This window comes from Alosa sapidissima, chromosome 1, assembly GCF_018492685.1.
Source record: "Alosa sapidissima isolate fAloSap1 chromosome 1, fAloSap1.pri, whole genome shotgun sequence".
In the NCBI taxonomy this organism is placed as follows: Eukaryota; Metazoa; Chordata; class Actinopteri; order Clupeiformes; family Clupeidae; genus Alosa; species Alosa sapidissima.
This window is the reverse complement of record NC_055957.1, coordinates 46,641,656-46,655,950: the sequence shown is the minus strand read 5'-3', so window position 1 is coordinate 46,655,950 and position 14,295 is coordinate 46,641,656. Positions and strand designations below refer to the sequence as shown.

At 41.7% G+C, this 14,295-nt stretch overlaps 2 protein-coding genes across 2 annotated transcripts; both read right to left on the bottom strand.

Annotated features, from left to right (window-relative positions):
- Nucleotides 1-863: 863 nt before the first annotated feature.
- Nucleotides 864-5,662, bottom strand: wu:fc46h12 (uncharacterized protein LOC568958 homolog). The gene is made up of 5 exons (XM_042091065.1): nt 3,964-5,662; nt 2,988-3,096; nt 2,026-2,145; nt 1,573-1,651; nt 864-1,435 (listed from the first exon to the last, which is right to left on the bottom strand). Exons 1-5 carry the CDS (start codon nt 4,056-4,058, stop codon nt 1,344-1,346), a joined length of 495 nt encoding a protein of 164 aa, XP_041946999.1. The 5' UTR covers nt 4,059-5,662; the 3' UTR covers nt 864-1,343.
- A 72-nt stretch (nt 5,663-5,734) lies between these two features.
- On the bottom strand, nt 5,735-13,743 carry LOC121707832 (Y+L amino acid transporter 2). Its single transcript, XM_042090680.1, has 10 exons — nt 13,466-13,743; nt 12,540-13,071; nt 10,605-10,730; nt 10,028-10,172; nt 9,633-9,756; nt 9,314-9,417; nt 9,049-9,145; nt 8,169-8,318; nt 7,551-7,734; nt 5,735-6,750 (listed from the first exon to the last, which is right to left on the bottom strand). The coding sequence occupies exons 2-10, from the start codon at nt 13,051-13,053 to the stop codon at nt 6,656-6,658; spliced, it is 1,539 nt and encodes a 512-aa protein (XP_041946614.1). The 5' UTR covers nt 13,054-13,071; nt 13,466-13,743; the 3' UTR covers nt 5,735-6,655.
- Nucleotides 13,744-14,295: the final 552 nt, after the last annotated feature.

Genomic DNA, 14,295 nt, shown 5'->3' with positions numbered 1-14,295 from the left:
AAATATGATATATCAGTGTTCTCCCAATGGCCTATAGCACTGGGGGGAAAATGCTTTTATCACTCCTGTACATTGTTTTATGATATGTGCTTAAAATCAGTTCTATGATATTTTTTAAGTAGGCCCCTATGGATACGTGAGATACACATGCAGTGTTAGACTTCATAAGATTTCTGTTCAAATTCAATTCAGTCAAAATGCTGGGTAACCAGATTTTTTCATTAAAGGAGACAAAAATAATTTTGTCTTGTTAACTTTGAAATAAGAAATGTTGGTGTGACTTGCCAGCCAGGCTTTTCAAATTGGTTCGTTCCCTTCCCTGCCTGTAAATGGCTATAGAAAAGAAATGGTCATAGATGTGTGCCATATAGAAAAGCCCATGCTTGGTAGAAACCGTGTGTGCAACAGGCTTTTGATATATGTCTTCTATTGTCTGGTGGATGTGTCAGAAGCGCTATCAGCAATGACGTATACAAAAAAAAACTGCCAAATGTTGTATTCAGCTAAAGTCATTTACAGATGAGAATGAAACATAAGAATAAAAGGTTGAAATGAGAATGAAACATATTCACATTGATTTCATCAGCCTCAAAATAAATAAATAAATCAGAAGGAAAGCAAACAATGACATCATCAGCTGTGCTTGCATGAACAGTGTGTTCACCTCTATTTATGTTAGATCAAGCGCTTTGCGACCAGGTTTGTTTGTCCAGGTTAAACCCAACCCTGATCTCATTTATATACTCCCTCCTCTGTTAACATTGAATTGCCCATAGCAATCTGAATCAATAAGAGACACTAAATCAGCAATCTAGTCAACAATTGCACGATAGAACATCAGGAAAAAAACAACCAAGCCAAGGCATTTTTCAATAAAAATGTGCCGACTTTACAAATAATCTCAGGAATTTATATAAAATAATTACAAAGTGTAAGGCATGAAATATAACAAAATAGAACAACAAACCTACCCGACTGTTTCCTCAGACAGGCATAAGAAACTATGAGGTATTGTGCTATCTAAATCTTGAAGGAGGATGTTTAATTTGTATTCACATAGTTCACTTAGAAAGATACAATCACTATATGTCAAAGAAATATAATCATTTAAAATGATGTGTTTATTTATGGCAACCTTAATTTATTGGAATATACTCTATTATGTAAAGAAACCTAAAACATAAACTCACTAAGGTAATTAATAAAACAACTCAATGAGATCATTGAAGTAGTGCACAAGGGTTTATACAGCTATATGACTTATTAGTCTATGTGCAATATGTTTATTGAATATGTGAGTTATGAAATAATCTGTTTAGATAGATTGAAGACCATCTGTTTGATTAGTAGATGCTGCAGTTTGCAGTGGAATGTTCTAGACAGATCCACTCATTAGTGTACTCTTTAAAACCTTCAACCTTGGTCAGTCCACTTCCTGCAAAGAGAAGAAACAGACCCAATTATTTTTAGATGTTATCCATAGACATAGAAATAAAACAAATCATGGACCACAGTGTGTAAACACTATCGTAAAGGTAGTACTATGACAACATGTTACCAGATGTGTCTCACCATCTATTAGGTTGGAAAGGGTGCAGTAGTTGGTTCCATTATCATCAAGCATGGACCAGTTCTCAGAGACTGATACACCCTGTTGTAAAATGAGATGTCCAAAAGATGATTACAGGAGAATAGCACGAGATCATGAGCATACTAGTGGTAGATACAGTAAAACACACACACCAAATAAATAAAATCTGAATGAGTTTACTTTATAAGTTTATAAACATTTAAAGATTAATATTAACACTTCTCAAAACTACTGTTGATTTACTCAATGGAAAGTTCTTTTTGCACCTCTTAAAATGACAATAAATGACTCCAAAAGCGAGACTTCGGTAAACATTTACAGCCTAATATTTTATGTAAATTGTTTCATCACTAAAATACCACTTCAAAACCTAGAGTATATAACATAGTTGATATGAATCTGAGCCTCTGTTGTCTTTGTCTGTTTTCTCTTACCACAACTCTGCATGCGCTGGAGGTCTCTGAAGGGTAAAGGGTGAAACTCAGCTCCTCCACGTTCTGGGTCAGACGGGAGGTGTGCAAAGCTTTGATGAAGAATGTAGAGGCGAACTGCAGCTAGAAATAGCATAGAAGTCGAGGGAAGACACATGTGGACAGGGATTAAAAATCGGACAGGGATTAAAAATGAATTTCACTTCATTCTGAGCAGGAACGTTATATCCCGTTCCAGTGTTACAAGGCCTTAGAACATTATAGAAGAACAGTTAATAACACTGTTTTGAAAATAACACTGTCTTTAAAAATGTAACAGCCTTAAAAGTTAAATCAAAGCACATCAACTGTTAAAAGCAGGGTTTACCGTGTTCAGGCACTGTGCCTGTAATAAAGCATGCGCCAGGCCGTTTAAAGTTTGAAAAGGCAATTAGCCTATTTGTGTCTGAGGCCTTCAGGCACAGACATTTTCCTGAACTGTAGGCTTCAAGTTTCTTGAACGCAGCCACACACAACACTCTTCCATTGACTTCTATTGTATGTAATACAGTGGCCACATATGGTACAACATGGTATTAGAAAAGAGCCAGACAGGCTCTAACTGGTTTGCATGCTGATTGCTGGATTTTAAGTGGATTTCTGGACAACACAGAGCATAGGCGCTTTACATCATGTCATGAGTTGTTTATTAACATTTTGGTAAGGCTAATTTTTGGAAGTTTAAAACAAAAAAGACTCCACATAGCACTGTAAAACCAATAGGCCTACATTGCTGCCAATTGCATGACACTACACAGAAATATGTTCCTAATATTTCAAGAAAAGTTCATTGGAACAATAGATACAGTTATTAGCTGCTTATTTAGTGTTGAAAATAGTGTTTTTACCTCAGAATAAGACATGTCCTTGTGTCTTCAAACATGTGTCAAGACAAATAGGTATGAAAGCTAAATCATCATTCTTACCTCATACAGGCACCTCTCTCCACCAGTTTCACAGTTGTCCTTTGACTTCCAGGCTTTAATCTGGTTCACTAGGGTCACAGACACCTCTCGGCAGGGTGTCCCGAAGAGCCTGGAGGAAGTCAAATAAGTGTCTGTTTCACACCAAATGCTGTTCATCCAAAAGCAAAACATCAGTCATGACAATTGGTTTGCAAAAGGTAAAATAGTTGCCAGTTTAATTTCATTATTCTGCTGCCTGTCCACCATGTTGACTACATAGCTTTTCTCAGCTCTCCTGGAGCCTACCACACAGAAGAGGTATCCAGAGGGCCCATGGGAGTTTTGTGATGATCGGTCAATAATTGTGTTCACTTCACTGGAAAGTCACATGAGGCCATAAATAATTGTTTCAAATATGTGTGTTATGTGTATGAAAAATCCAGACTGATAAGGTGAGACTAGCTGTGACCTTTGGACCTGTTTTGCTGCCAGGCAGAGTAGGATAACCAAGTTGTGGGTTAAAACATTTATAACAGACAACAACATGATTATTTCTAAAATAACTGGATGAACTGAACTCAACGTCTTACTTAGATTTTAGAGGATACATTATCTGATTCTGATCAAATTATATTAGACAAAAATTTGTTACATTTCATATTTCACACTAAACTTTCACAACCTGCATGGAAAAGGTCTGTTAAAACATAGGAAACATACACCAGGGTTGTGCACAATTGAAAATGCAATTCTGCTTCCTGCAAGTGAAATTCAAGAATTGAATTGGAATTTAAGAGCCAGTTTCAATTCAATTCTGGAATTTTGCACAAGCCTGGTATACACATATTAAAATGAACATACATCGGTTTTACCAAATTCTCTGATCTTTATACACCTTTGAAGACAAATCTCAGGTCACACATCGAGTCAGAATGTCCCAGAAAGAAATCATGTGTACCATCACAGGGTTGTTTATTAAAAGACAAGTTCCTCCTACCATATGACTTTACACTGAGCCTGCATCGGGTCCATCACCACCATCGTGATTCCCAGGAACACAACAGATGCCACCAACCAGGTCTTCATCTGCATTTTGATAAGTGTCTTGTATCTCAGGACAGCTCTAGGCTACTGCCAGTCCGCTTTGAAATCTGAATCTGCTCCATCTCAAAAACAGAGGTTTTAAAGGGTTAGGGTCAGGCCGCTAACACGCGTGTCTGTCACAGCACTGTCATGTGGGTTAGGATCAAGATGGCATAGCATTGATTAAGGAAGCCAGAGGTTTATAAGGGGAATGGGTTAGTGGATTACATCACATAGAAAACAGTGAATTTTTTGTAACTGTTCAATTAAATATTACATAAGTCTGATTTTATGAATGGGAATTAATATAAATTACTGGATTCTAGAAACATGGACAATTCCCAATGTAAAGTACCAGGGAAGTATTATAAGTTAAGCACACTTTCAAGTTGATGTCCATTCTAAAGAAATAGTTAATAGGCCTACAGTACTTATTTTTGAGAAAAAGTGTTTGTGACTTTTTCAAGGAAGAGCTGCTGATTGTTGCTTTTATTCAGAGTATTATTGTATAGCCTATTATATTGGCCGCCACTGTTATTTTGATTCAATGTGTATAAGGGTATTACTTATAGGACACACTCAGGGCTCCCAAAACCAGACCTGTGCTAAATCACTCTGGGAAGCAGTCTCCTGTTGAGAAAGGAATTGGGTCACTGAGTCAGCCAGTCCATACACTTTTAAATCAAGCACGCCTCCTTCTTGATACTAGTCCTATTTAAAGCTGGATGGTACATAGTACAGAGCTGTGTTATATTTAAACACCAGTCTAATATATATGTGTAAAATAAAATACATATGTATATGTAGAGTATCTGCTCTAAAATACTGGTAGTTGGGGATATCATAATCATTACGACATTGCAATTTTTATTCTTCACTTATGCGCTTTGTCAATTCAACAAAGAGAGGGGACGCATACATTAATTCAAACAAAACTACCAGCATAAATTATTCTGAACAAGAACAGAAGACAAATTAATAAAAACTTGAAGATGAAATGTAAACCTAAAGTGTCACGTGATTCTAATGCACAGACTGTTAAGACCACTCATCTGACCCTGCACAGGAATTGTGTGAAGCAAATCATGAGATAAAATGGGTCAAGGTCACAAGTATATCTCTATTGAATAGATGTAGTTGTTTAGCTAGACAATTGACTAATGAGAAATGTTGAGAAAGTTGAAAATATGTAACGATATAATAAAGAGACTTTAGAAAGAGATTATGTGGTGATCTGTCTGTGCTTTTTTTTTTTTAAATGTTCCATTAAAGGAGTGTGAAAAAAGGATGAATCCATTTTGAGAGGTCAATCTGGAGCGACAGGGTGAGGAGGGGCCTGGTACATTTCCACACATGGTGGAGTGCATGTGTTGAAGCACATGTCTAATGCATGTCCAGACCCAGCAGAAACAATTGCCTTCCAGACTTCCGATACCTGACACAGTTCTCCAGACAGCTATTTTGAGTGTGGAGCATCTGGCAAAGTATCCAAGGCCTTCCCCGGATGCATTTACCCTGACATGAGCTTCAAACTTCATTCAGCCACGCTGAAGGTGGGATATTATTTGGTTATCAAAGTATGTATATATTATTGAAATGTCATTATGAAATGTTAATATAATACAATATAAATATATTATTATCAATATTTTCTACATATTTAAAATAAATATTTAACAATAAGATCATGCAAATCCTCATTTGGGGAGAGGACTGCCGTACAATGTGTACATTCTTTATTTATCACATGAATTACCACAAATGATCCATCCATAAAGATAAAAAACATTCATTAACTGATCACTTAATCAAGTGCAACAGTAAAAAAACACCTTGTACAAAAGTAAAACCATTCAAAGGTGCAACTGGCAACATTCCCTGTAAGGTAATGGTGGCGTTGTGAAACTGGGTCTGAATGGGAGACAAGTTCACTCCTTGAAGTTTACTCTGGGACAGTTTTTTCATGTACAGAGGAAGCGTTTGGCATTTGTGCATACTTTTAGATGCTGTCATATACTCTGAAGAGGTGGTATGTATATGCTACTCATTTCTTGTGAGAAACATTCGTTTGGGTATATTGAATTAAGTCTAATCTGAATCATTGACACAGTGACAACAAACCTATCTATTTACACTACAAAACTATCTTCAGCTACTGTTTAAAATAAAATAAAACTGCATACATCAAATTTTAACCATTCAGAGACTTTAAATCAGCATGTTCTGCTGAAAAGTTTTGACATGTAGTTACTTAAAACAATAACAAATGTAAACTTTGCAGGTGGAGATTTATGTAAATAATTCATTTACATGTTGGTACTAGTTCTTGGTGCATCCATTTTCATCACATCAATGAGGTCAAATGAAGCAACTAGCGATATGATCAACACGTTATAATCCGTGTGTCAGTCACTGCCTGTAACGCTATTATCATCTGTATGTCAGTCACCATCTGTAACACTTCTGTACACATCCACAGCGTTCTCTGGCCTGCCTGACCGGTGCTTTCCATTTGGGGAAGGTCAGGACATGCAGGGCATGCTCCAGGCATGGGCTCTCAGTAGACGGGGGGTGAGGGGGTGGGCGGTGGGGTCCTTCAGTGGGACTCACTGACTCTTCCCACTTGGCTCTCTCTCAGGCTCCATGTCCAACTCCGCAAGACAGCAGTAGCACAGGATCTGAGCGTATTTGGTGACGGCCGCTGGCCGCACGGAAAACCAGAAGAAAAAAGACCACAAGCACCAGAGTGCAAGAGAAAGACAGATGGAGGGAATGAGGGGATGGGTGGAAGAGAGAGGGAGTGAGAAGAAGGACAAGGTTGGGTGGTTAGACCATGGGTCAGAATGAAAGCCAATGTAGTCAGCATGAAAGTAAATAAGCCAGTGGTTAAACGTAATACATCAGAGATCCTACACTCCACGTTCCTGACTAGACGCCCTGGAACAGAGTGTAATAATACTGTGTGATGCAAGGGCCTGCATATGGTCCTATCTATCATGTAGCCCTTTTCTACTAACTTAATCAACCATTGAAGGCTACCCTGACTTGAGGCTGTCATATATAAGTCAAATTACCGACGTGAGATTCAGAATGAATGGAGTGAGCCTTCTGATGAGACCCTTGCACTATACGTCAGACATGCCCCTACTCTGACTCCAATTATTCAGCTTTTTAGTGCTGGATTCCAACACATCACCATGGTGACTCCGTGTGTATCTCCATGGGAACAATACTAATATTGTGGCCCCAGCCACCAGTCATTCTAACATGACAAACAACATTATCAAAACCCCCACTTTCTTCTTCTTCTGCCTCCATATCTCTCTCTTCCTCCTCCTCTCCTCTCCTCTCCTCTCATATTACATGTTTTTGCTCATGGGTCTGTTTCAGTGCCAGTATACCGTATGTTCATTAAACTAAATGTAACTCTACTAGCAACCCTACACTGAGCTACTCCTGCACTGAAATGATCCGATCAGTAGCCTAACATTAGCTCCTTACCATTCAAGCGGCCAAGGAATTTGGGTCGCCTCTCTTCAGGCAAGTAAATGCACAGGTAGTAAACAGGCACGCCAGACAAGGCAATGCCTATGCCTATGAGGGAGTTGATGGTGTCCCCGTAGAGAGGGACGATGACCAGAAAAAGACTGCATACACAGTAGATGTAGGGGAACAGCAGAGTGAGCTGTGAGGGCAGACAGACAGACAGAGCACAGGAGCTGGTAAGGACATAGGACTCATGCCATAGCAGGCAGGTCATCCATCACCTGTCAGCCCTGACCACAGGGGTTAACATTCACAACAGCTTCTGTGTTTGTCACTGACATTGTAAACACTAGGTGGTGTTGTGGCATGAGTCATGCACGTTATTTCAGTGTTGGCTGTGTGCTTAAATGTCTTTTCCTCTGTCTGAATCAATAAAGCCTCCAAAACATTTTATTTGGTTAAATCTCAACATGATAAACATAACATACATGAATAACACACATATACAGACACAAACACATGCATCACCAGCGATCTAAATTTCAGAGGAGAAAATCTCTCATAACTGTCACCATCACTGTGGGAGTGAGAATCAACTCCCCATGACACGATCCTCTCTCACATCTCTCTCACCTTCACTGGCCGGTGTCTGTCGGGTTGTGTGATGCGCAGGTATATGAGCCCCACTACAGACAGACCCACAAAGAGCCAGTAGCTGAAGCTGAAGTAGTTGATCAGCTGGAACACGTCCTCCACGCACAGGAAGATCAGTCCCATCACCCCCTGCAACACCATACAACGCACAGATGTTAACGCCACAGAACAAGTGTAGCTGTGGGCCAACAGTGTCCACATCACTGCTTCCCTACACAGGAAGCTAATGGACCCCAGATGGCGTCTTGTTGTTTTTGCCATGATGCAGTAGTTCTTATTTACAGTAGAATCGCAATTGTGTCCTGTGTATCAGCTTCAAATGTGTCTAACCAAATGTGATCATGCATTAAATAATCTAGCTCATACAGCATGTTTATTTCTGCCTGTTATATAGATGTTTCTGACTGACTATCCACAAGTAGGCGCAGTCGTGGCCTACTGGCTAGGGCTTCAGGCTTGTAACCCCGACCAGTAGGAACGGCTGAAGTGCCCTTGAGCAAGGCACCTAACCCCTCACTGCTCTCCCATGCCCACATCCACGGTGCCCTTGAGCAAGGCACCTAACCCCTCACTGCTCTCCCATGCCCACATCCACGGTGCCCTTGAGCAAGGCACCTAACCCCTCACTGCTCTCCCATGCCCACATCCACGGTGCCCTTGAGCAAGGCACCTAACCCCTCACTGCTCCCCGAGCGCCGCTGTAGTAAGGCAGCTCACTGCTCCGGGTTAGTGTGTGCTTCACCTCACTGTGTGCTCACTAAATGCAGAGACCAAATTCCTTGTGTACGCAAGTATACTTGGCCTAGAAACCTGAAAAAAAAGTAAAAGGCATAGAAAACTGCCAGAATAGCCATCTTACATTGAACAGCAGAGCAGGGACAGGTGTGTAACGGTTTGCATGGATTAGGCTCAGACTGTTGGGAAGGTGTCCCTCTCTCGCCCCCACGAAAAACAACCTGCCAGATGGGACATGTGCAGTATGAGGAAACAGTCACCCAGGAAACACGCTCATCAGAATAGGAAGCCTGAATAGTCATGTGGTAAAATCATGTGCCTGGAAATGTGCAGCATCTAATGACTAATGATTGGAACAGAGAATGAGTCAGTGGTGAGAAGCATGTTACCTGGAGGCCGCTATGATAGAGGCATTGAGGCCGCCGTAGCAGGACATTGCTACAGAGATGGGAATGATCCAGCTGAAAGGGCCCAGGACTTGATTCCCAAAAGTCTGTAAACAGCAACATCCATTTGCATTTAGCTTATATTGATGAAGGGCTTGGTGATCTATTTTCAGCCATTTTGTTAATCACTCCCTGTATGATGATGATACAAGCCAGATATATTGCAAGTCTATGTCATCACTGGTCATTTGCTATGGCATTCAAATCAGAATGTGTTCTTTGTTACTGTGTAAGAGATATACGCGTGTTTCTGGAGACTCACCACAGCAACCGCATCACTGGCCAGCAGAGAGGGGATGTCTAGCACCACATAGTAGGCCACATTGGTCAGCAGGTAGATTATTGTCACAATGGGCATAGAGATGGCTATGGCCAGGGGCAGATTCCTGTGAGCACAACATGTATCAATTGCAGGGGACCAACTCGATGAGCATCTTTGCTACGTCATGCTTTGTGTCATTAAGTAATGTGTTTCTACAGTATTTTGACATTATTCGGATTAACTTTGGCCATAGACCAAGCCAACATAACTTTTCAAATTGTGCTTGACATTAAAAACACCAGTGCTTCTAACCAAGACAACACCTAACCAGGAACACTGTTCCTGATGCATGTGACTGCTGTTAGGGTGGGGGATGTATAGTTTGTGTGGACTACCTCTCTGGGTTCTTGATCTCCTCCGTGACAAAATTCAGGGTGTCCCACCCAGAGTAGGAGAACAGCGCAGAATAAAGGGCAAGAGAGATGCTGCCAGGATTCACAGAGGAACCTTCAAATGGATTGTCAAAGTTCCGGGTTTCTCCTGTTAAGAAACCAGTACTCTGTGTTACGTGCAGTATTTCATGGCGAAAGCAAAAAGAGGAAATGAAGAGGAAAGAGGAATCTCTATGTGATTAAATCATTAACAGGGTACAGAAGCTGAGATTCAAATTCAAAGATTCAATTCAAAGATGAACCGAAAGAAGTGACAAAGACCTGTTGCAAGACTGGGGAGGGACACAGAGTGAGGGAAAGCCCCTGTAGTGCTCATCATGAGGGTCACCGAAAACATTACTTAAAAATCCTATATAATAAGCAGAAATAAAAGCTTTTGTCCTAATTTCAGACTTCCTCTGTGAAAGTTACTTCCTGTTCAAATGTCAGAGTCAATGACTGTACTGTAGTCACACGTTTGCACATCACCAAGGACATCTCGGGACACTCCCCACCCACACCCACCCCCGACCTGCCTCACCTGTCACGATCTTAATGATGCCAATAGTGATGATGAGCATTAGCGAGGCTAACTTTGCGTAGGTGAAGAGATCCTGGACCAGCGTTCCCCACTTCACATACGCACAGTTGACGAAGATCAGCATACCTGAGGGAAAGCATGCCGACAAAAGTCATGAAACTTCATAAATCACAAACACTAGGTTGTTAGTGCACATTTTGAAGTTCTAAACGCTAGGACAGGAAATGTAGCATGCTACTGAAAAGAAATCAATGTCAAGTCACCCTAGGAATAGTCTTTTATGTCTCACCTTTTAAATCCATAAGTAATGTGGCCTGACTGTACAGTTAATATCTGACATGCAGGAATGAGGGGGGAGGAACGAAAAATAGACCACTTCTCAGGGACAAATTATGTCAGAAAGCAGCATTAGCAAGTTGCTATGAGTGCTCTGGGTGGAGTATCTGCGCACACTTTACACTTTCACAAGTTGTTCAATTAATCTAAAGAGGTGATGTATGTGGTGATGCAGTCAGTTATGTCACATTAAAAACTTAACTGATCTTTAAATTCGCTCTCTTAAAGCAGCAGCCGTCTACTGTTACTTTAATGTTGAATCACAGCCATGCTTTCATGAGCAAGAATTGGGACTATTATAGACTGGGATTTGGCATCTGCACTGTAGGCCTACCACTGGTACAACAGCTGATTCTGATTGACTGTACAAACAGGCTGGAAAAGGAGGGTTGCCAATGGCAGCTATCTGGATAAACAGCAGAATGTGCCTTCAGGTGTACCCTCTTTATGGAGGATTAGTAAAGCCCACAGAACGATTGAGGAAGTAGTCATGTTTCTTAGCACTAGCCCTCCCTTCTCACTCTCTGGCTTACTGGCTACGTGCATGTGTACATGCTCAAGAGGGATACAGAGAGGCAGGCAGACAGAGAGAAAGTGGTGGGAGGGAGATAGACAGACCGAGAGACAGAGAGAGAGAGAAAGAGGGGGGGGGGGGTCGAGTGTAGAAGCAAGAGTATCTTTACAATATCATCTCAGCTATCATTTATTCTTATTTCACAAAGTGAACAACTACACAACTAATCAAAACGGGAGTCAAATCCAGATTGGTGAGTAGGAGTGACCTAATATATTCTTACACTTTCACCTAAATACCATTCCAGTGACCAACCAGTGCACCGGCACTAGCACCCCAACCCCCCCACCCCCCGACTATTAAGGCCCACTGTCAGTGTGCTGGGCCCTTAGAATTGCCCTAATTGAATTGAGAGTTGACCTCTCAGCAACTTCACCCACATACTTCCTCTCACAGAAGAAATGCTGAATTATGCTGTATCAGTGTAATGCTGAATCAGCAGTAAGGGAATGAGTTTGCAGAAAACATTTCTTAAGCTGCACTACTGACATCCCAGATGAATCACAGCATGTCATGACACTGGTTATGCAAGGGTGGAGGCGGGTCATACACTCTCAGGGGCCCTTAACTTGAATGATGGGCAAAGTGTAGTCTTAAGTTGAAGTAAAGCTAATTAAATAACTAGGCAAAATCAGTTTGCTACTTTAACACTATGGGGACCTTAATCACAAACCTAGACCTTAATCACAAACATTCAATGCTCCTACATGCAACGCAATAGCTATAGATCAAGCATGAGAACTTTACTTGATGATGGACTTTGTACTTGGCCCACAGTGAGATGAAGAGATGAGAGAAGAAGAGAACCGCAGCTTGTCTAATCTTAAAACATTTGCCATTTCCAGTGCAATTGGCAATCCAGTGCACAAAAATTGTTCTCACTTGTTTTTGATGTACATTGTTTCTATCGGTTCTTTAAGAAGTACAACTCAATTCTGAAAGCATTGGTTGCATATGACATATTATTTAAAAAGATAACGAGTGGTTTGTATGTAATCAGTCAGCTGGCACTCTGAAGTACTCACACAGACATGCTGCAGCGATGAGCCGGACTGCGTCGTACGGTGGGTGGCAGGTGGGATATAGCGCCTCCACCAGGTAGTTGGCGAACGTCAGTGAGATGATGGCTTGGCTGGCCGGCTCCACCAGCAGGATGGAGGTCCAGAGGCGGATGAAGGCCGGGAAGCCACCAAAGGCCTCCAGAATGTAGGCGTAGCTAGCGCCGGACTTGGTGATGGTGGTACCCAGCTCGGCGTAGCACAGCGCGCCGAACACCGAAAACATGCCGCCCAGTGCCCAGATGACCAGCGACAGCCCATAGGAGCCGCTGTGCATCAGGACGCCCTTTGGTGACACAAAGATCCCGGAGCCAATCATGTTCCCCACAATCAGGCAGATACCGTTACCCAACGAGATCTCACGCCTCATTCGCATCTTCTCATCCTCGCCGGCACCAGCCTGGGCCTTCAGATCCGGTTCGGAGTCGGCCCGAGAGCGTGGGCACAACGTTTCGGTCATAGCCAGCAGCTTCTGCTTCATGTTGGAGGTCTCCTGGATCTGAGAAGTGGCGGAGTGCATGCGTGTGACTGCTGGACAAGGCTGCCTTTTCAAAGGGGCTATTTTGGCACCGCATGCCATCCTCTTTGGCATGCACTCTCTGTGGCACACTATTGTTACGGCCACACTGACGTCATTCCAGGGTGACTAGCACAGGCAAAAACTACAGATATGTTTCTGATGAAAAAGACAATTGAATGTCCGGCCAATGTGTTGTTATTTTTTAGAGTGAACACCCTGCTTTGAAATGATCAGTGTATTTAATTACAATTAATTTATACAGTTGTATAACCATTTACAGATTAACACTCTTCAAGTACACTTAAGGCATAAACAGAAGGTCAACAAAGCACAGAAACAGGCCATTGTCCAAATTGATGGCAAAATGACATACCTTTGTGTCACAGAAGAGTTGAGAAAGCGAGTGATGTAATATCCCTGTATGAGAGTAACATCCAAGCAGACCAAACGTGGATGGATTTATCAGCAATATCCGTTCAGACTGTTCCTCTGCTGAGAGAGACAGAGGTTAACCCCAGACTGGCTGGGTTTCGCAATCCTGGCTCCTGCCTCTCTCTGGGATGTTTGTGCTTTGCCGTCGGCCTCTCGTGTTGCCCCCTTGTCTATTTCTAGAGGGTGCCACTCGAGGGTGACTCGCCAAACCTTCCCCCACCCGTTGGTCCTTCATAGTGAAGCCAGGGCAGCACAAAACCAAAACAGCCATGAGGAAGGACTCTGTGTACTCAGTGCCCTGCTTCTAGTAAGTACACAGGCATTTCTCAGGAATATGATGTGTGACATGATCGTTTAACCATCCTGGAGGTCATTTACAAATAACAACATCAATATCAAACAATATATGTCCAAACCCTTCACTTTTGGGAAGAAGTGTGTAAAAGAATGAGGTTAATTTCTACATTGTCATACAACCGCAAGTTTCGGCATGATTACAAACTAAAATGTGGTTGATAAGATGACCTCATACATCTCATGTACAGTGCAACCATAAATCTGTGACTGAACTGTTGTTCTCAGAGGATTAATGCTCAGCTACTCAGCATCCAGTTTCACTTCTATATTGAGCTGTACAAGGAGGAAACCTGTCAACTAAATGAATGAATAACTGTAAAATGTGAGGGAAATCCTGAAATCCTTAGAACTAACTTCTTGAGTGCAAAGCCTGTGGCAGAATAGACTTGACAAGAATAGTGAGCAGAAAAAACC